Source organism: Andrographis paniculata, unplaced genomic scaffold (genome assembly GCF_009805555.1).
Source record: "Andrographis paniculata isolate CXL003 unplaced genomic scaffold, ASM980555v1 Contig22END, whole genome shotgun sequence".
NCBI classification, from domain to species: Eukaryota; Viridiplantae; Streptophyta; class Magnoliopsida; order Lamiales; family Acanthaceae; genus Andrographis; species Andrographis paniculata.
Genome location: NW_026137513.1, coordinates 4,632,200 through 4,653,150, shown reverse-complemented (window position 1 = coordinate 4,653,150; position 20,951 = coordinate 4,632,200). Strand labels below are relative to the sequence as shown.

General features: G+C 32.5%; 4 protein-coding genes across 15 annotated transcripts; 3 read left to right on the top strand and 1 right to left on the bottom strand.

The window, feature by feature from the left end:
• Positions 1-525: 525 nt before the first annotated feature.
• LOC127245251 (uncharacterized) lies at positions 526-2,799 on the bottom strand. Of its 4 annotated transcripts, none has more exons than XM_051266005.1 (6): positions 2,431-2,799; positions 2,154-2,234; positions 1,887-1,980; positions 1,217-1,778; positions 912-1,141; positions 526-835 (listed from the first exon to the last, which is right to left on the bottom strand). In XM_051266005.1, exons 3-6 carry the CDS (start codon positions 1,949-1,951, stop codon positions 718-720), a joined length of 975 nt encoding a protein of 324 aa, XP_051121962.1. In that variant the 5' UTR covers positions 1,952-1,980; positions 2,154-2,234; positions 2,431-2,799; the 3' UTR covers positions 526-717. The 4 variants fall into 4 exon arrangements, with proteins under 4 accessions (XP_051121962.1, XP_051121963.1, XP_051121964.1 ...); XM_051266006.1 differs by having other exon boundaries at positions 2,154-2,182; XM_051266007.1 differs by having other exon boundaries at positions 912-1,132; positions 2,154-2,799.
• A 159-nt stretch (positions 2,800-2,958) lies between these two features.
• Positions 2,959-5,444, top strand: LOC127245735 (uncharacterized). Its single transcript, XM_051266768.1, has 6 exons — positions 2,959-3,088; positions 3,825-3,932; positions 4,194-4,258; positions 4,344-4,759; positions 4,989-5,196; positions 5,304-5,444. Exons 1-4 carry the CDS (start codon positions 3,017-3,019, stop codon positions 4,489-4,491), a joined length of 393 nt encoding a protein of 130 aa, XP_051122725.1. The 5' UTR covers positions 2,959-3,016; the 3' UTR covers positions 4,492-4,759; positions 4,989-5,196; positions 5,304-5,444.
• LOC127245734 (cytosolic sulfotransferase 12-like) lies at positions 5,262-10,145 on the top strand. Of its 4 annotated transcripts, none has more exons than XM_051266763.1 (2): positions 5,262-6,272; positions 10,042-10,145. In XM_051266763.1, the coding sequence occupies exon 1, from the start codon at positions 5,262-5,264 to the stop codon at positions 6,255-6,257; it is 996 nt and encodes a 331-aa protein (XP_051122720.1). In that variant the 3' UTR covers positions 6,258-6,272; positions 10,042-10,145. The 4 variants fall into 4 exon arrangements, with proteins under 4 accessions (XP_051122720.1, XP_051122723.1, XP_051122721.1 ...); XM_051266766.1 differs by having other exon boundaries at positions 10,049-10,066; XM_051266764.1 differs by lacking the exon at positions 10,042-10,145 and adding an exon at positions 7,872-8,635.
• A 5,406-nt stretch (positions 10,146-15,551) lies between these two features.
• LOC127245732 (ACT domain-containing protein ACR4-like) lies at positions 15,552-18,520 on the top strand. Of its 6 annotated transcripts, none has more exons than XM_051266762.1 (8): positions 15,552-15,718; positions 15,948-16,014; positions 16,565-16,636; positions 16,741-16,901; positions 16,991-17,058; positions 17,121-17,714; positions 17,814-17,918; positions 17,991-18,520. In XM_051266762.1, the coding sequence occupies exons 3-8, from the start codon at positions 16,590-16,592 to the stop codon at positions 18,330-18,332; spliced, it is 1,317 nt and encodes a 438-aa protein (XP_051122719.1). In that variant the 5' UTR covers positions 15,552-15,718; positions 15,948-16,014; positions 16,565-16,589; the 3' UTR covers positions 18,333-18,520. The 6 variants fall into 6 exon arrangements, with proteins under 6 accessions (XP_051122719.1, XP_051122716.1, XP_051122714.1 ...); XM_051266759.1 differs by having other exon boundaries at positions 15,570-15,718; positions 15,906-16,014; XM_051266757.1 differs by having other exon boundaries at positions 15,570-15,718; positions 15,906-16,014; positions 16,561-16,636.
• The last annotated feature ends 2,431 nt before the right edge of the window (positions 18,521-20,951 follow it).

Genomic DNA, 20,951 nt, shown 5'->3' with positions numbered 1-20,951 from the left:
TATTTATTTGCATGCAACTTTTTGTATTTTCTTTTTCTTTTTGCAATTTTCTTGAAAATGGCCAATTTGTGCATTGTGCCCTTTTGTTCTGAAAAGTGGCCATGTATTTTAGGTTATGCAAAAGGCCCAATTTTAAATAAAATGGGCCTGAGAATTTAGAGACAACAGTAAATTTTATAGAACATTATTTTTTTTGTTTTTTCCTTACATAGTTGCTTTTGAAACAATATATACTACAGTATTTATTAAATAATAGCAATATTAGAGGTATACTAGCATTTGTACATATTAATTATACTTACATATCAATATTATACGTAAATCTACATGCAAAAAGCAAACAAATATAACAAATATATTTGTAATTGCCGGAGGGAATATATTAAAGGTATGTTTTTCTAATTTAATTTTTTTAAATTTTATTATTTAGATTCTGGATTTTTTTGAAAAAAATACAGTCTTTCCTCTTACAAAACATCTCATCAAACATTATTTTAATATCAAATCCAAATCAATTTTTTCAAATTCAACCAAAAAGAAACACACCCCTAATATTTATATGTACTGTCAATATTTATATTTGAATGGTTTCAAATATGAAGGATATCAAAACAAACTTGTTACATGCAACAGCTAGCTACACGCATATTTTTCAACCTGGTATTAAAAGGTAAGACAATAATACCTGTAGAGAAGAAGAAGAAGAAGAAGAGTAGTTTAGAATTTACAGCAAAGAAGCTGTGTTTTCCAGCTCTTGTGTTTCAACTTTCGTCTCCAGTCGCCGTCGCCTCCTTTCGCCATTCTAGCCGGACTACTGTTCCATTCCGATCGCAATCTGCACATGCAAAAATCAGTCGATAGACCATCAAGAACAAAAGGGATTCAAGACAAGAGGAGGGGAAGAGCTTTACACCGGGAAAGCGAAAGACTTTCCGCTGGTAGCACTGCCATCGGATCGATGAGAAAGGTTCCCTGAAAATGGTATTGGTCCCGAAAAGGTAATGAAACTTTCTGCAGAGGAGCTCATCTCTCCCTCATCGCGGTTTAAGACCTGTGAAGCATTTGATCTCCACCCTATGTTGTCAGGAAGCTCCATGTTTTCATTGTTCGTCTCCTTGCCTGAATTGTCGGCCTTATTGGCCTGAAAAGTTAAAAAGATGATCATTTCACCTAAAAATTTAAAGAAACAATGTAATAACATTAATTGTCTAATCACCTGATCCTGCGCCGGCTGTTGCACTGAATTCTTCATTTCGCCGTCTAATGTGGTGAGAAAAGACCTGAGGAAACTACGGGTGCCGTATTCCTGAGCCAGATGGGGATAATCATCTTCTGAAGTATTGACCACATTCTCGCCTCCTGTCTTCCATGGATCATCGTCCAGCAGCGACGGATCCAACTCCCCAGACATGAAAAGTTCCAGCTCAACCTCACCGTCTTCACCTTTGTCACCTAGAGATTTTAAAAAGATACGTCTACCTGCACCGTTTGAGGCCAAACGTTTGTCCATCTTAGGCCTAATCTCATCGATGCATATGTCCTTCACAACCTGATGATCAGTTTCCTTGTAGCAAACCTCCAACTCTGGCAGCTCACAATCTAACTCTGCTCGAGATGTGCTTTCTGAAGATGAAGATCTAGAATCTTCCACCTTTGTCAAGCATTTGTGCCCTGGAATCATATGTTCTTTGTATTCACAAAAATTGGCAGAATCATGAACCTTTTCAGCCTGATTTTCCTTCATGGTTTTGTCCTCTTCCCGAAGATCCTCCTTGATGCTGAGTAAATAACAACAACAGATAGCCACAAAGAATCATGAACATCAGAACATGACAATGTGAAATTCCAGATAAGAACATTAGACACAAACAAATGGATCATATTACCGGTCTTCGACCTTTGCATCAATCGGAACAGTTTCGAGAATTTTCAGTAGTTGTGAAGCAAACATCCACTAAGTTAGGGAGCATTCACCCTTATCTGGACAACACATAGTAGTGAAAGAAAGCAAACAAATGTAAGAACACAAATTGATGCATAGGTATCATGAATTATTTATTACTGAATCTGAACAGCGTGCATTGTTGCTTGCTTTTCATTAGAATCGAACATTAAGAAATTATAATTCAAAACCACAGAAACTGATTTCTTACCCTCCTCCTCCTTCTGAAGATACGTAAAACTGCAATGGATTGTTGATGGATTGATTATATTCACACAGTATGATCCCAAAGCTATCGAAATGGCTCAATCATAGAAATTACGATTTAACGGGTAAAAAAAAAAAAAAAGCATCCTCAAATGAGCAATCAATGCATTCAAATTCATTCTTAATGCGATCGAAATACCTTCGATCGCAGTTACGCCAGCAATCGTTTACAAAAAAATAAATAAATAAATAACTACCGTGAAAGGAATATAATCAAATACCTTTAATGCGTGTTTTGATACTCCAAATCAAAATCGCTACTAAAGAGCGATGATGATCAAAACACAAAAGCAAAAGATCTGAATCATAAGAATACGTGCGGCGCAATACATACAAGCAAATACACAGCTGTAAAATCCTTCGACAAAACAAAATTATCCGCAACAATATAGAGAATCCGGATGCGAATTTTGGCCGGCAAAAACCACAATCATCGCGTCGATTGAGTTGATAATTCACACATTCGCAGTTACGCATACTCTACGCGTATATGGAAGGAAGGACGACGTGGTCGGCCATTAATTCAGATTGGCAGCGACGGTGTTGACGGCATTAATTGTTCCCGACAGCAGCGTTGAGAAAGAGCTGGCATGCAATGTACAGTTGCTCAATCGGTTTCGAACCAGCGGTTTTTATACGGTTCGAGGAAAAACAGGAACCGAAACCGAACCGTATAAAAACCGGTTCGGTTCGGTTCGATGGAGGACGGAACCGCCGGTTCGAACCCGATCGACCATGTCTACCACAAAGTTCAGCCCATTAATAGTGAAGGTACCCAAATCCAAACCCGTGTGTACGATCGATCGGATGAACACGATGGCGGCGAGAGCGATTCGATGTCCTCGCCTCACCAGATTTTCCCTCCACGCTCCGAAATCTGTAAGCTAAGCTGCATCTCCTACCTTGGTTCTTTCTAGATAAATGACCGAGTTACTTTCTTAATTCTGCGTGGAGTGAATATTGTGTTACTCCTGTTCTGTTTGAACGGTGGTGTAACATGTTTTTCCCATGGTTTAAATTGATGATTGTGGACGCTCATCAAAGAAGCATAAAAAAGGTGTAATTTATTGATCAAGATGATAGCTTGCACGTTTGAATGCATTTCTGATTTATAAGGGATGTATATCAATTGCAAATTTGAATATATAAAAGGAAATTATAATTCCAATTCTTTTCCATGGAGTTGTTTGCAGCGATAACTTGATAAATTTTGTGTTATCATATAATTTTCACTACCGGCGATCATAAACTATATCACTTTTGTGGCTGAAGAACGATTCTCTTTTTCTCAATATTGGTGTTGACAACATGTTAGGCCTTTGAAAACATGGGTCCCAAAAACTTACTCAGATGCATCATTTGCTTGATTAAAGTTAAGTCATGATTGTATAGCTCCAATGGCATGATAAAATCTCTAAATAGAAAATGTGGTGGCAGTAGAGTTTGAGTAAGGATGAGAGTATTGGCCACATGCTTTTATTCGACACTGTGCTCTTCTTCTGAGTGCACTGTAACTTTAGTTATAGTCAATTTGTCATAAACGAAATCATGAAATTTCATTCCTCGCTCATGAACAATTACCAATGATTTTCTCTCTGCTTGCACTTTCTCTTAGGTAGAGGTGGAATTTGACAATGGCAACATATATAATCTATCAGCTGAATACTTGCGAGCATATAGTCCGGCAGTTGACAGTAAGATCAGATCAATTGGTGGTGAAAGGGTACCAACAAACAGTCTGGCTTTATTTCATTGTTCATGGTTGAACATGTTCTGGAGCATATAACCATACCTTTGAATGTTACAGTTGTGCTAATCTTTGTGAGGAACTGTATATATCTGAATCTTGGACTGACCTTTGCCATTACAGACGTATTTACTAAGTTGGATAGTTTACACATGAAGATTAAATTATCCAACCTATTGAACTTGCCTTATCGTTGTATGTTTTTAAAGTCTTAAGGATAACTTGATTCTGGATCAGGTTATATCTGGAAGGCGCTATGTGGGAATCATGTCTGCAGAACCTATAGGAAACTATGGCGTCAGGTATTATAATTTCATGTATATACAGAGAAGCCACACGCCAGAAAAGTTCTTAGTGGTGACTGTTTTTCCTTGGTGATTGGCATAGATTGCTGTTTGATGACTTGCACAAAACGGGGATATTCACATGGGATTACTTTTATCATCTCGGTAGCAATAAGTTTTCTCTAATGAGAAGTTACATTGGAACTCTAAAGAAACACGGACTTAGTCGGGATCCACCAAGAAGGAAGTGATGTTCAAGAATTATGGCTACAGGATGGAAATGCGAGCAATATGCATGGACTCCCTGCATGCTCTCAACACATTACGGTTCACAGTATACATGGAAGACTAGGATGGACTGAGATTTTTTGTTATAAGCTTGTCGTAATATACCACATAGGATATGCTTGTTGCTTCAGGGGGCTGATTGATATGATCATACATTGCCACATATTATTTTGAAGAAATTGATTTTTTACAAATGTTCCTTTGAGAGGAATCTATTGCTTCTTCCAGCAGGTGTGTGCTGTATTTACATAATATATTAGATTAAAAGTTGTGTGCTGTATTTAAAGTGGGCTAGTTGATATGAACTTTTCTTTTCATTATCGAATAATGATGCTGGGCCTTTCTTAACTGATGTTCTTGCCATGTTTTTGGCATTTCTGCAACATGGTTATAATTACTTCCAATATATGCTCTGCGCCCATGTGTAGCTATAATATTTGTGCTCTCCTTTGACCTGCAGTTCTGGTGTGGATAGTGGTGGATACATCCTGCCTGTGGAAACCAAAAAAGATTTCTGCTCTAAATGGAAGACAGAAGATCAAAATTGAGCCTATATTTGTTCACCATGCTTTAAAAGTTTTTTCCCAAGGTCAGTTGAGGAACAGCAATTAGTTCACTAATGGAACAGTGGTCCAATCCTTTTGAGACCCTTCTTTTATTTCTAGAAGGTATTGTTCCTCTTTAGATTGTGTTTGCTCTCTAATTTGCTTGAATAAATTGCAAATACTTCAAAATGCAATCTGAAATCACAGTCTCACTTCCCAAATACTTGCAGGAGGAAGAAACAGTTTCGCGGGAATGCCAAGACTTGATCTCCACGCTACCGAAAGAAAAGGGATGGCTCACTTCTCATCTATATAAGTATCAGGGGTTTTGGTACACTGCTAGGTATCTCCAGGGGACCATTTACTGTCAGAATCATTTCCAGGCTCAGGACTCTGATATCCTCCTTGTTACCACTCCGAAATCAGGCACAACATGGCTCAAAGCAGTTATCTTCACCCTAGTGAACCGAACCCGATTCCCCATTGGCAAGAACCACCATCTGAACAGTCAAAACCCCCATGATCTTGTACCCTTTCTGGAGATCAAACTCTTTCCTGAAACCCAAAATCCTGATTTCTCTTCCTTCTCTAAACCGCGCATTTTCGCCACTCACTTGCCTTACACCTCTCTGCCAGAGACTCTGAAGAAAGACTGTCAATGTAAACTTGTTTACCTGTGCAGGAACCCAAAGGACATCTTCGTGTCCTTATGGCAATTCACAAACAGGTTAAAACCACCGGGGGCTCAAACCAATACAATCCAAGATGTTCTTGACAAGTTCTGTCAAGGAGTAAGCCTGTTTGGGCCTGTCTGGGAGCATGTATTGCAGTACTGGAATTTTAGCAAAGAAAACCACAACAGGCTCCTCTTCTTGAAGTTTGAGGACATGAAAGAGCATCCTGGCATCCAGCTACGACGCCTGGCAGAGTTCCTGGGATGTCCATTTTCTCAAGAGGAGCAAAACTCTGGGCTGGTGGAAGACATCCTAGAAATCTGCAGCTTCAAACACCTGAGCAGCCTCGAAATTAACAGGAATGGTAAACTGGCATCTGGCGAGGAAAATAGCACATTCTTCCGGTGTGGCACCATAGGAGATTGGAAAAACCATCTAACCACTGAGATGGCTGAGAGAGTTGATCGAATTACTGAAGAAAAGCTCGATTCCTCGGGATTGACTCTCTGATTCTTCCCCAATCAGGTATCATTTCATGGCATGAATTATGAATCTGCTTCTCCATCATTTCATTCTATGTTTTTCAAATTTGCTGGCTCTTTCTTTTGATTTATGATTATCTGAAGTTTCAATTCAGTTCAAAAATTATGAGCAAGTGAGTAAGCCCATTTGAATAGGGCTCATATAAATGATTGGCACTGATGACCCAATTTGATGCACAATATATGCCTTTGTAGTTGGACTTAAACTAATAGTCTTTGCCATGTGTCTGTGTGCATGTCTTTGTGTGACAATACATTAAATAATCTTTTCTTCTCACAATATGGCAATCACTTGAATATACTCATCAGACAAATATCTCAGTAGCCCAAAACTATCATAGGATTCTCTTACCAAACAATATAGTTTAATGTGTCATTTCTTTGCTGTGTTGATTTGATATATGCCAGGGAAGCATGCATCATTAAAACTTGCTTTTTGTGTTTATTTAGTCTACATAACATGACATTGAGATCTGTTGGGGCTTTTTTTCTGTCCATTTGAAATCTTTGAAAATACTTACTTGCCCATTTTGTTTGTATGTGTAATTACTTTTGTTACAGAATGCTCTTAAAATACAATTGATACATTTTAAAATAAGATGGTGACTTGCTTGTAAAATATATATTGACCGTGAACAAATTAAAATGATGAATTGATATATTAATAGTGGGTGGAGGGAATATGTTTTAAGTTACTCAAGAATATGTTTTCATTTGTTTGGCAGTAAGAAATATTGAAATCTGTTTGAAGTGGAACTCATGTTTGATTGTATCATATGAATGAGTAAATAAACTAAAAAAATCGGGAAAAAAAAAAAAAAGGAAATGGTCAAAGTTTTTGAATAGAGGAGGAATTTTTTTTATCAAGAATTTGGTTGCATATGGTTGCTAAGATGTTATCAATAATTTTAACTAGTCCTATATTTGTATTCCCTTAAAGATTGTGATGTTTATAACATAAAATTCTTGTTATTTGTAATTTTTCACAACTAGTATTTCTTATATTAGTTATATGTGCATTTACGATTTTTAGTATTCATTTTTTTTCCCCTAAAATTTGAATTAGAGCAATTTTCGTGTAAAATACATTGGAGTATTTTTCAAGAAAAAACAAATGATTATAATCATGAACATCTGTGTAGCTTAATAATTTAATCAATAATGTCGTATTAGTTGACAAAAATTCCAACTTAAAATAAATTACAAAGCAGTAAAAGGGAATCAGATCTATTGTGTAGAGATGTCAGTAAATAATAACATATGTGTGAATCAGTTCTATATAATTCAAATAATATATATAAATAATTACAATTAGGGTCTGGTGCAAATCTAGACTGGATATTAGGAGAATGTAGGCCCAAATTCAATTAAATACAAAATACTGAACTCTAGAACTTTAAAGGAAAGTAAGTATTAAAATATACCGCAATTATCTTATAATATAAATAATTATAAATTAAAATTAAAATAATTAATTAGTTTAATTAAAATTAAAAGAAAAATAAATTAAAAAGTTTAAAATGAGATTAAAGTGTGTAATCATTTTTCTAAGAAAAGAAAAGTGACATGGTACTTGGGACAGACAGAGACGGGATGCATGGAGTAATATATTAAATATGCGGGGAGTAGGGATTCTTGGCGGGTCCTGGATTCCAGGTCCCACGTAGCCCCAGGCGTACATAGTGCCTGAGTAAAAAGGTGGGGTCCCGGGAGCTGGAGCAAAATTATAATAAGGAGTTGATGTAGTTGCAGACATGCAGCCCATTCCCTTCTCTTCTTTAATTTCCTGCCAACTTTTAATTGACTAAAATATTATTTATAAAAAATTTGTAGTGTATTCTACTAGGTAGCTAGTGTTTGAATATGACAGAGAAGTGTGGGTTCTGTTCTGTAATCTTTTCTGTATCTCTAACGAATCCACTCTCGTGGTCCTGTCGAGAGAGACGAGGGAGTCGGAGTCCCGGGAGCCCCCAATACTCAACCGGATCTTCCTGCTCTCATGCAACTTTATCATCCGTGGGGTTTAAGTTCATTTCATTTTTATAACTAGATCGGAGCTGATTAATTTATTACACTATATAATAATATTATACTTAGTACATACTTCTTCGTCTTCATAAATAAATATTCAAAGTAGGGAAGAGACATTATTTATTATATTTTATTTTTATATTTATATATAGATATGTATTCTTGAAACTTCCATCTTCCCACTATATTATTACATAGCTTTTTGTATCAAATTAGGACAGAAAAGGCAGGCTATACATACATATATGATATATATATATGTATATATGAGAGTTGCATGCTCTAACCCTAGCTACTTTTTCTTGGATCAGATCATATCATATCATATCAGATCACATCCCAAGAATCTATCTTCCTTAGTGCAATAATATTATATATATATATATATGTTCATATATTAATGTAAATACTGCTTACCAAACAGTGATTAACTTATATTTTTTGTTTGGAAATAATTAATTTTGCATGCCAGCCCTTTAAATGACGACACATGAGGATCTATGCCAAATATCGAATAATAATGAATTATAATATAAATCAAGTTAAATTTTGGCAAATGTATTGTCAAAATAGGGTTTTTAGGTTGTAATTAATAGGGCAGATTCATGCACTCAACAAGACAGTATTAGAGACAACACAATAAATAGGATTCTGCCCAATTCTATTGCCATTTTAATATTTCTGCCAATAATTTTCTATATTTATATATAGAGAGAGATAGAAGACAAATTAGACAATACATACTTATATAATAACACTACTCTTATACAAGTCCAATTCTCAAAGCCTTTTTGGGCTCTGTTGTGGTTTAATAATAATAATAATAATAATAATAATAATAATAATAATAATAATAATAATAATAATTTATTAAACTTGGCTCGTGATTTAATATGACAAATTCATGTTTTTACAATATCTTCTTTTATACAAATATTGGATGAATCTCAACTTTGCATCATATTTTCTTCTAATGAGATATATATACGAGTAAATTTAAACTTGACTTAATAAAATTAAATTCGAGTCAGCTTAATTAAAATATAAAATAGTTGACTCACTAGCTCGATTATTATTATTATTATTGTTATTATTATTATTATTATTATTATTATTTGCTTTTGAAGGAATTTATTCTTTTGTAAGCTTTATTCTGGTGCGGGTAAGCGCTGCTGAGCTGGCTTGACGTGGACCAATGGTCTGTCAGCTGACTCTTGCGTTGTCCGAAAAGGCAACGGTTTTTTTTTTTATTTTTTTAAAATAATAATAATGACAAGTTAAAGTAGAAGACTTTCGGGACCCGACCCATTTACCCATACTTGGCCCGTATCGTGATTTTCATTTTATTATGTTCAGTACAAAATGAAACCGAGGCTCGTGACAGAAGTCTGCAGTTGCAGTTCTCACGTGCTTTTGTGCGATTTCCAAAATCTTATTATTATTATTATTAATAAATAAATAAATAAACTGATTTCCTTCTTTTTCAATTGTACAAGTTGTTTATTATTATTATTATTATTTTATTTTTTCATGATTGCATATCTATTTTCACCAAATTTTCGACCTTATTTCACTTTCAATTAAGTTTTCACGTTCACTATTAATAATTGAATTAAATGAATGTCACATGCCACACAAAATTAATATAGAAAGTCCTTTTTTTTTTTTTTTTTTTTTTTTAACAATTTCAAATTCAAATTAACATTATTTGTTATGTGTAGCGTTCAGGGTTTGAACCATGACCACCTCACAGTGACACATTCAACTCCCACACCACAACCAGGTTAGTTTAGTGTAGTTTTTATGTTACACTAATATTGTTTTGTTAATTTTTTCTATTTAAATAATATTTTTATATAATACTTCTAATAATAATAATATTTTTTTAAAAAATAATAATAAAAATCCTACAAGTTGCAGTAAAAGAATGACTTCGAGTGCACACCAAACAAATCCACATTATTAATGTTTTTTTATACTCCATTATTTTATCTTCTTTTTTATTTACAAGAATTTTTTAATATAGATAAATACATATGTATGTTTTATAAAATATTACAAATTATAAAAATAATACTTCCTCTTGTGGTGTCCTTTTTACTGTAGACACTAGAATTTAGGAGAGTATAATTAGTAAATAATTAAGAATGTATCGGTAAAAATAATTATTGTATAATAAAAATAATTTTAGATTAAGATTAAGATAACTAATTAGTCTAATTAAAATTTTAAAAATTTATAAATTAAAATTTTTTAAATAATATTAAAGTGTATAATTTTTTTTTTTTAAAAAAAAGTGACATAATAAGTGGAACGGAACGAAAATGGAAAAATGGTCACGGTAAGTGGGACGGAGAGAGATAGTAGAATATTTGTAACACAAATAGTATGACTGTCATTTTGGAGTTTGATTTAAATTAGTTATAGAAATAATAATTATTTTCACGCAAAATATTAAATTTATTAAATTACTATTAAAAGAAAATAAAAAAAAATTAAATTTATTAAATTACTATTAAAAGAAAATCAAAAAAAAAACACAAACAATTGAGTGTTTGGATTAGGTTTAGTTTGGGATTTATATTATTCTCAAACTTTCTTCTTCAAATTAATAATTTAAATATTATTCAACATCTTAAAAATATTAAATTAAATATTTATTTGTATTAAATTATATTATACTCTCTCCGTCAGTGATACTGTATCTGCTACATTGTAGACACGGTATTTTAGGAGGTGTGTAATTAGTAGATAATAAAGAATGTATTAGTGAAAATAATTATCCTATAATATAAATAATTATAAATTAATATTAAGATAACTAATTAGTTTAATTAAAATTAAAAACATAAAATTTAAAAATTTAAAATGAGATTAAAGTGTGTAATCATTTTCCAAAAATGAAAAGTGATATGGTATGTGGGACGGATAGAAACGGCAACGTGAAAATAGTATCTGGGACACGAAATGGAGTATTTTAAAACATAGTCCAAATTGAGTTAGGTGGAATCTATTCAGCCTCAATCTTGTCACGTAAATAGTCAAATTGTATCTAATTATTAATTGATTTATTTAATTTCATAGTAATTATTTTATTACCAATCTGTCCCCCCTACGCTATAGATGTCACTATCATCGAAATTATATATCACAATTCAAATTTAATTATAACATTACTCGCTAACTTCCAAATTAATTGGGGTTTAAAGATAAAAATAAAATAAATAAATGTATTTTTAATTTCTATCTAAAATATTAAATTTAACAATCAATTTCACTTACAAATACAGGTAAATTTCTTATTATTTATATTTGTTGTATTATTTATTTTGACAATAACTTAATAAAGTTAATTAATGAATTAATATTAGCTACTAAGTGGGTAATAATAATAATTTATAATAATTATTGGTAGTAAAATAGAATTTAAAGCAGTGTAGCTGTTGATGCCTTTCATTCATTGTCCAATTAAGGTTTACAGTTATATCGGTTGAAATTTATTCTCACGTGCGTTTTACATTTATAAATTATTTCTAATATATTAATATATTTAATAAATAAATTGAATAATGCCCATGACTACCAATGCCATGTACTTGGCTATAAATATATACAGGAAGAAAATTGAAAAAAAAAAAAAAAAAAAAACTTTATTGAGCGTTACATAAATTATACGACTCGAATTGCGAAACGTTTATCGAATAGTTAGAGAGTTGTACGTGATTAAATTAAATTATCTTAAAATTTATATTAATTACACATATACTCATAAATAATAGTAGTATTTTGTAAATATTTTAAAAAAGCAGAATTATATAAGTATCCCCTATTGAAATAAAATTTTGTGGACTAAAATATTTATTTAATTAATAAATATTAATCACGTAAGCTTGCATGCATGAATATTATATATAAATATATATTCCTCAAATATAATTAAAAGTGATGATGATTCGGACAGCACTAATAATATATATATATATATAAATTCCAATTTTTATGATAATAGTGGGAAACCAGTGGACAGATTTGTCTGTGCAATAATCGAAAATCAATAATTTTCCTAAACTTTTTTCCATCATTTTAGCATTTCTGTCTCTCATCACTAACTACTCACAAAACACATTTGGAGATATATATATCTCTCTCTATTTAAATATAAAAAAAAAAAAAAAAAAAAAAAAAAAACGAAGAAATTGCAAAAAAAAAAAAAAAAAAAAAAAAAAAAAGAAACTCTAAAAGTGGGAAGTAGAAAAATTTGCAGAAAACCCTAAAGTTAGGAATGAATATATAATAACAATAGCATGTGACAATTAATTACTAAATAATGTACTGTTCCCAAGACAAACATATATATATATATTATCTTGACCACATCAGTATCTGGTGGTAACCTAGTTATATATATAATTTAATCAATTTTTTTTTAAAAAAAAAATATATATATTTACTGTCTTTTAAACATTATATTTAATAACATCGAATGATATTTCAAAATTTTTATTATATTTTGTTAAAATTTTACTCTACTCATTACTTTATAGTTCAACAATTTCATTATAAAACTCAAATATAATTAATTCTCCTCCCATTGCATATAAGAAACAACATTTGGATTTCGACACAAAAATTTAAATAGATAGAATAAAGTGCAATTAAGTAATATAATGAAAAAAATTACTCTATCCGTCCAGTTAGAAAGTATACATATTTCAATTTTGGAATATCAAAAGTAAATATTTCATTAAATACCCTATATTTTTTCACAAATATCCTTACTTTACATCACATAATTAATTTTACACAAAAAAAAATAAGGGCAAAAATATTATTACATTTAACTACTCACTATAATCAAAATACTATTATTTCTTAAATATCCGTTCCAAAAATAAATTTATAGATTGTATGTATGAACGGAGGGAGTATACGTTAATATTCTATTTGAGTAGTGTGACGAGACAATATATTAATCACGGTAAAATTATTATTTAATAATATAACTTTGAAAGAAATTTAAAAGCATTTATTGAGCAATATATATTACAAATATACATGTGTGTGCATTAATTAATGCTGCAATGGTGCCTAACCATGTGGAGAGTAAATTAAATTCCATTGGAAATAAATGATATATAATAATATAAATATAAAATTTAATATTAGCCTAGGCATAGGGTTTTTGACTCCACTGCCTATGGCGGCTGCTTAATACCATTCTCAATAAATATCCACATTCACTAATATTATAATATCAATATATAGATATATATATATATATATAATCGATCAATTCAATTTAAAATTTTTTGATTTTATAAATGTATAAATAAATATGTGTTGAATATTGTCCCATATTGCTAAATGTGTAGGAATGCATACAAGAAATGCCTTTACTTATAATTCAAAAAATAGTTTAGCATAATAATAATAATAATGTACCTATTTTTTTTTCTGTAATGAGAGGTTGAAAAAGAAATTGTAACTACAATGGAAGACCAGAGTGCGTGCGGTAATAATATATTTTGAGAAATTTTTCGACGATGGCCGAAAGAAGAGAGCGGTGGCGACGGCCTAGTCAGCGGCAGGCGGCGAGCGAGGCGATGGAATTGCTGCGTCGTTCAAACAAAATAAAAATTATATTTATCGTTGAAACAGAAATAAAATGACTATTAAAATTAAAGGGTAAAATTGTAAATTGTAATAAAAATTTAATTTTTATTTAGAAAAAAAAGAGTAAGAAAACACCTGTCGCTCTGCAATTGGATGGACAAGAGCAACAGAAAGATGTGCCGGACAGGAGATCCGAACCCGCTATAAGGGTAAAGGATCATTCCACTTATCACCAATTTATATTAAATTGAATGCCATGAATGCACAAGCAGCTGTTACATATCTTACACTACGCATATAATTTAAAAACTTGTAATTACATTAACTTTTTTTTTTAAAAAAAAAATGGCTATTCTTTCAGCATTATTTTAAAATTAAGATTCCTTAATAATAATAGTAAAAACATAAAATATTTTATACAAAAATTAAGAAGGAACTTCAACTCATTATTAAAAAGTCAAAATAATTTCAGATACATATTAAAAAAATCAAAAAAAGTAAAAGTAACTTTAAATACTCATTAAAAAATAAAAAATTTAATATTAAACTTAAAATAATATATTTTATATTTTAAAATAATTTTTCATATTATAAGCAAAACAATTATTTAATCTAAAATGGCTAGTGAACGGAGCCTATATTTATTTATTTATTTTAAATATTTTAAAATAAAATAAAATCAAAATAATATGAAATATATATATTCATTTTGTCCAAATCAGTCTATTTATTTTTCTATTATGGCCTATTTGAAATAAATATATCAATTTTTTTTTGTAATTGTAATTTTTTTTACCTAACTTAAAGAAAAAAACTTATGATTTATAGACTATTACAATTCTTTATTTAATTAATTTATTATATATAAAAAAAATTATTATAAAATTTATATATATAAAATGAATAAATACGCATAAAAATTAATACTCTTTCCCTATCATAAAAAAAGGTTTCATTTTTAAGTTTTTTTTTTTTTTTATCCCAATATAAAAATATTATTTTTTAATTTAATAATTTATACTATTTCTTTAATATAATAAATATTATTACCTTTACAATATATTAAACAAATATTATTACTTTATATTACATAATAATAATAATAATAATAATAATAATAATAAAATTATTTTTTATTTTTTTTACTTTAAATCGATATAATATAATATTAAAAAATCAATGTAAAACATCCCAACAACAATTAATCACAAAATAAGTAAAAATAAAGACCGCAACAGTTGATGGTAAAAACCGTTATCCCAAGGTAATAAAATAATCAGTCATATGTCTAATTCTCGAGAACACCGAGGTGTGCAGCTCCCGTAAGAATCCATCCGCAGGGTGGATTCAGTTCAGGACTTGAGGCCCAGGGAGCGGTGAATAATAACGGCGTCCCCAAAACTTGGAGCGTATTTTTACTGCGGTACCGTCGGCTGTGACGTGGCTACCGGTGGGGGAAAGTTACCCATGGTAGGGATGCGCATTTTAGCAGAGGCCCGCTAAACAGAAGGGCCCCATTGGCAAACGTACGCCGTGTGGCCACTGGTATATTCAACCCGCCTCCCTTAATTCCCCCATTTTCTTACATCTGCTAAACTTTTTTTTTTTTTTTTTCTTTTTCTTTTTTTGGGGATTTCTTCAGAGAGGAAAGAATTAAAAAGGGAAGAACGAGGCCCCAAATTAAATTTCCAACGGCAGCTGAAAATAGAAACCCCCGTCGACAGAAGGCTACTATATATACACACGCAGCCCGACTGACCCGACACCCACAAAAATATCGTATTGGTAAGGGGAGTGGAAATCGAATTATATTTAGTCGAAAGGGTTTGTCGTTTGTTTTTGCTCCCATAAATAGTCCGAGTGAGAATTCGAAAGAATTGAGGGTTTTTCGTTTCAGGACATCTTTTGGTTCATCGATTGTTGTGTCTCATATTGGAAAAAAAATAAAATTGAGTGGGTTTTATTTTTACAGGGTCAAGATTTTGATCTTTATTTTCTTGTCTATCCTCGATAGTTTTGGTCTTGGGGAGAATCAAGAATCTGGGTGGCCCAATCAAGAATCAGTCGAGAATTGATCATGGGTTCGTGTCATCCTTCTTTAATTTCTTTCCCTCCATTTTTTATTTTTTTTTTCTTTTCTGCTGTAGAATTTTCTTGGTGGCTTTTGTAGTTGGTTCTTCCCTAGCTCGTTTCCGAGATGGCCTGGGATTTGGTAGAGTTATTGTACTTGTGGTATTTGTTGGTGGGTGGAATTTATTTTATGGAATTTTGGTCTGTTTCCAGGCTGTAATGAATCAGACATATTCGGACTTGTGAGAAATTGTTGAAGGCCTTTGCTGCTGCTGCTGTAATAGCAGAGCAGAGGAGAGCCCCACCCCCACCCCCACCCCCACCACACCCCACATACAGTGGAGGAAGTTTCTCAGCTTGTTAAAAGCCTCTCTTAATTGGCTGACCTTTCTTGGTACACTCCAAGGAATAGGATCGATCGTTCTAGATTTTAATTTCCATCTTCCCCAACTATTTATCCCCCCATTTGATTATTCTACAATCTGGATTTTGTCTGTCTTTTGATTTGGAGGTTTTCTGTTTTTTTCTTTTTTATTTTTCTGAAATTCTTGTTTCAGACAGTGGGGTGAGTTTCTCTGAGGACACCATGGATGACGAATACGCGAAGTTCATCAGGAGAATGAATCCTCCTAGGTCTGCATCTAATCCAATTTTGTCCTCTTACCTTTATCATCGTTTAATTCATCGATCATTTTTCGATTGATTCCGATCCATTGTATATATATATATATAACCAGAGTTGTGATCGACAACGAATCTTGCAAGAACGCCACAGTTATTCAGGTGGACAGTGCCAACAAACAGGGCATACTTCTGGAAGTGGTTCAAGTTCTTACAGATCTCAATTTGATCATTACAAAAGCTTATATCTGCTCCGATGGAGGATGGTTCATGGATGGTACTTAAAAAAATCACTTGCTAAATTTATATCGATCTTGCTATCTTTGTGCTTCAATTTAATATGTTTCGATTCGTCGTTTGGAACAGTTTTCAACGTCACGGATCATGACCGAAACAAGATAACAGACGTAGGGATCCTAGATTACATTCAGAAGGTAAGCTGTCTTAATTGCAACATTTTCGACAATTCTCGACCTTAATTTCGTTTCGTTTTCAGTCACTTGGTCCCGATTCGTGCTCGATGAGGCGGAGATCGGTCGGCGTGACGCCGGGGATGGACCACACGTCCATCGAATTAATCGGGAGCGATAGGCCTGGGCTACTATCCGAGGTGAGCGCTGTCCTAACTCACCTCAAGTGCAATGTCGTGAACGCCGAGGTTTGGACACACAACACGCGCGCGGCCGCGGTAATGCAAGTCACCGACGAGGAGACAGGGGCGGCGATCTCCGACCCCGATCGCCTGTCCGTGGTTAAGACATTGCTGTGCAATGTCCTAAAAGGCAGCAACAAAACGCGCGACGCAAAGACTGCAGTCGTGTCTCACGGCGCCACGCACACGGATCGGAGGCTTCACCAGATGATGTTCGACGATCGGGATTACGAGCGGATGGCTCTCGACGATAATGGTTCCGACAAAGAAAGGCCTAACGTGAACGTCGCAAATTGGCACGATCGAGATTACTCCGTCGTGACGATCCGTTGCAAGGATCGCCCGAAGCTTTTGTTCGATATTGTCTGCACTTTGACGGATATGCAGTACGTTGTCTTCCACGGAAACGTCGATTCTGAAGGGCCCGATGCTTATCAGGTAAACAACGACGACGACAACAACGATGTCTTACGATTGATCTGTAATAGTACGGTTTGTATATCAACATTGTTGATCATATCATGTTTGGATTCGAAGGAATACTGCATAAGACACATCGACGGATCTCCGGTGAAATCGGATGCCGAGAGGCAGAGAGTCATACAATGCCTTGAAGCAGCAATACAGAGGAGAGTGTCTGAAGTAAGGACATTATATATTATTACAACCATCAAATTATCTATCTCAACATCATTATTTATTCGATTTATTTAGGGGCTAAAGCTGGAGCTTTGCACGACGGACAGAGTCGGGCTGCTGTCGGATGTAACTCGAATTTTTCGCGAAAACAGTCTAACGGTGACGCGAGCAGAAGTGGCGACGAGAGCGGGCAAAGCAGTGAATACGTTTTACGTGCGCGACGCATCCGGGTACCCGGTGGATCCGAAGATCATAGATTCGATTCGGCAGACGATAGGGCAGACGATTCTTCGAGTGAAAGGCAGCCCACAAGAAGCGAATCAGAGCAGCCAAGAATCTCCAACCAGGTTCCTATTTGGCGGGCTATTTAAGTCGAGATCGTTCTGTAATTTCGGGCTGGTTAGATCGTATTCTTGAATGGATTTCCATGTTAAGTTTTAGATTAGATGAAGTTTAATTTGGTTTAACAATGGAATGGAAGAAAGGCTTTTACTTGGATAAAACCCATCATCGATCATCCCTGTAAATATTCCATCTTTGGTTTGCTTAGCTTCTAGTTGTACAGAACAAAAACTCTGCTTAATTCATTTCACTACCAATCGTCACTGGTTGTTCTGATTATTAATACAGCAACATTCCTTATCATTTTGACGAGTATATATATATATATATATATATAATTGAGACAAAAACACAGGCTAAAATAGGAACAGGTCCTAAATTCACTATCGCGTTCTCCAATAAAATTTTCTATGCCATGTCATTTATTTAATTTATTAAAAATATAATTTAATTAATACATAACATAAATAAATTATATAAATTCATTATCTCTCCTATATGGAGGAGAGAATGATATAAGAACGTTCTTGCAAGAGTTCTTCTGCAACAACGGTTCTTGTTTTTTTATTTTTTTTTTAGTGATGTGTAAATACGCATCATACTATGTGCGTTCTCCCACAATTAAGAACTTCCCATTGCACTTGCTCTAAAATTGGCCCCTCTACAGAGAGTTGTTGGGCTCTGGTCAGCAGATTCATAATAAATGGTGGTTGGCAAAGAAGAAGGAGAGGTGGGGTGTTGCCACGTGGCATTGCATCTGACTGAGTAGAACACAGAGACACAGAAAAAGATGGAAGAAGGAAATGGATGCATGGTGGAGGTGCAGATCGATGTAGCAGAAGGCTATGGATATGGCTATGGCTATGGCTGTTTTGTTGGACTAGTCAAAGCTGCTGCTGCTGCTGCTGCATATGCATGCTAAGAACTGATGTAGCTTAGCTTGTTCTTGCATTTGCATTGTCCCAATGGTGTGGGATTCATTCCTTTCACTCTTTTATTGATTGATTGATTGATTTATTATTAAAGTTTTTTTTTTTTTTTAATAAATTCGAATCAAATTTAATATTTTAAAATTAAATTTTACAAGACAAATCACACTAGACGAACCACATATAATACACAAAATATAGAATTAGATAAATTACACTATAATGATGTATAGCACACGAGACATAGAATTTAAAGTAGGTTATAGACACCACCAAATTTGTAATTTAAATTAGCGTTTAAACCCGTGCTACACACGAGATTATTATAATTAAATTAAATTATTATATTATTTTTATTTAATTTTATAAATATTTGAAATAAATAAAAATATATATAGAGAGAAAAAGGCATGTGATGCCTTTCGGAAATCAACATTAGATTCGCTCCTCAGAGTGGTCACATGTGTGATGACTAGTTGAGTAATAATAACAACAATTTGACATGGTCACTGCAGTTGTTCCACATGGGTGGAGTAGAAAAAATATAAAAAATAAAATACTGTTTTTTATTTTTGTCCGACTCAAAATAAGGTTATTATTTTTTAATTTAGTAACTGTACTATCTATTAACACAATAAATACTTTTTCAATTTACAATATATTACACTAATATTATTACTTTTATATTACACCAAACTAATAGGGGTATTTTTGTCTTTTGTACTACAATACAATATAATACTAATATTCAAAAATCTATGTGCAAAAAGCAAACGTCACCCTTGCAACGGGACGAAGAGAGTATTTTTATTTTAGATAATTAATTTAAACCCTGACATCTCCGAGTTTTGTCTATCTCACATAGTTCACCGACTTATTTTTTCGAATTTAATTTACAGGCTATTAAGTTGGATAATTTACTAAAAATACACCATAATGATTGCAGCTACGAATTTTTATGGTATAAAAAAAGTAAAATAATAATAATTGATTCATCACTGTTGTAATTAATTAGTTAAGTGGAGCTAGCTTATCTAACATGTCAAGAAATTAATTAAGCTAAAATATGCATATTTACTATATGGAATATGCTAATTTTATTTAATTAAGAGGGGTCATATATATGTTTTAGGTAACAATTTAATTAAGAACATATGCTGGGTTAGCCACTATTGAAAAATTAGTATTGTTAGAGTCAGGGCGGCTCAGGAGTAGAGTGAGTTGCTCAGAACCCTAATTTACAGAGTGTCCATATTTTAAATTATTATCTATTATTATTATTAAATTTTAAAATTGTATTTTAATTTTTAGTTTATATTTTTTTATAATTATTTTATTTAATTTTAAAATTAAATTTTAAAATTTTAGCTTTTTTTTTTTTTTCTCTTTATAATTATTCTATTTAATCTTAAAATTAAATTTTAAACTCTAAATCATATATATTTTTTTTATTTCTTTCTTTCTAACAATGTCTTACCTTATCTTTCCATATTTAGTTGTGGTATACACTTCTTTACCTCACAAGTGTGGCATTGCGCCCACTAATTCAGACAAACTTATCTCACTTTCTCTCTTATCTCTTTCACTCTCCTTCACTCCTTCTTGCTTTTCGAATTTCCGGACACACCATCTTTCATTTTCTTTTCTCAATTGTTCAGACGGTTACGTTCAAATCCTTGTCTAATCGATGTCAATCAGTAATATTATTTTGAAAATGCATTTTAATTATGTGTTTATATGACCTATAATTTATTTTCGCTCAGAA

Excerpts from the sequence above, each read along its gene's own strand:
- LOC127245735 (XM_051266768.1), top strand. The coding sequence starts at position 3,017 with ATGAACACGATGGCGGCGAGAGCGATTCGATGTCCTCGCCTCACCAGA. Across the intron at positions 3,089-3,824 it reads CCCTCCACGCTCCGAAATCT|GTAGAGGTGGAATTTGACAA; the intron begins GTAAGCTAAGCT and ends ACTTTCTCTTAG. Across the intron at positions 3,933-4,193 it reads GATCAATTGGTGGTGAAAGG|GTTATATCTGGAAGGCGCTA; the intron begins GTACCAACAAAC and ends ATTCTGGATCAG.
- LOC127245251 (XM_051266005.1), bottom strand. The coding sequence starts at position 1,951 with ATGTTTGCTTCACAACTACTGAAAATTCTCGAAACTGTTCCGATTGAT. Across the intron at positions 1,142-1,216 it reads AACAGCCGGCGCAGGATCAG|GCCAATAAGGCCGACAATTC; the intron begins GTGATTAGACAA and ends TTAACTTTTCAG. Across the intron at positions 836-911 it reads AAGTCTTTCGCTTTCCCGGT|ATTGCGATCGGAATGGAACA; the intron begins GTAAAGCTCTTC and ends TTGCATGTGCAG.
- LOC127245734 (XM_051266763.1), top strand. The coding sequence starts at position 5,262 with ATGCAATCTGAAATCACAGTCTCACTTCCCAAATACTTGCAGGAGGAA.
- LOC127245732 (XM_051266757.1), top strand. Across the intron at positions 17,059-17,120 it reads TCCTAGATTACATTCAGAAG|TCACTTGGTCCCGATTCGTG; the intron begins GTAAGCTGTCTT and ends TTTCGTTTTCAG. Across the intron at positions 17,919-17,990 it reads TACAGAGGAGAGTGTCTGAA|GGGCTAAAGCTGGAGCTTTG; the intron begins GTAAGGACATTA and ends CGATTTATTTAG.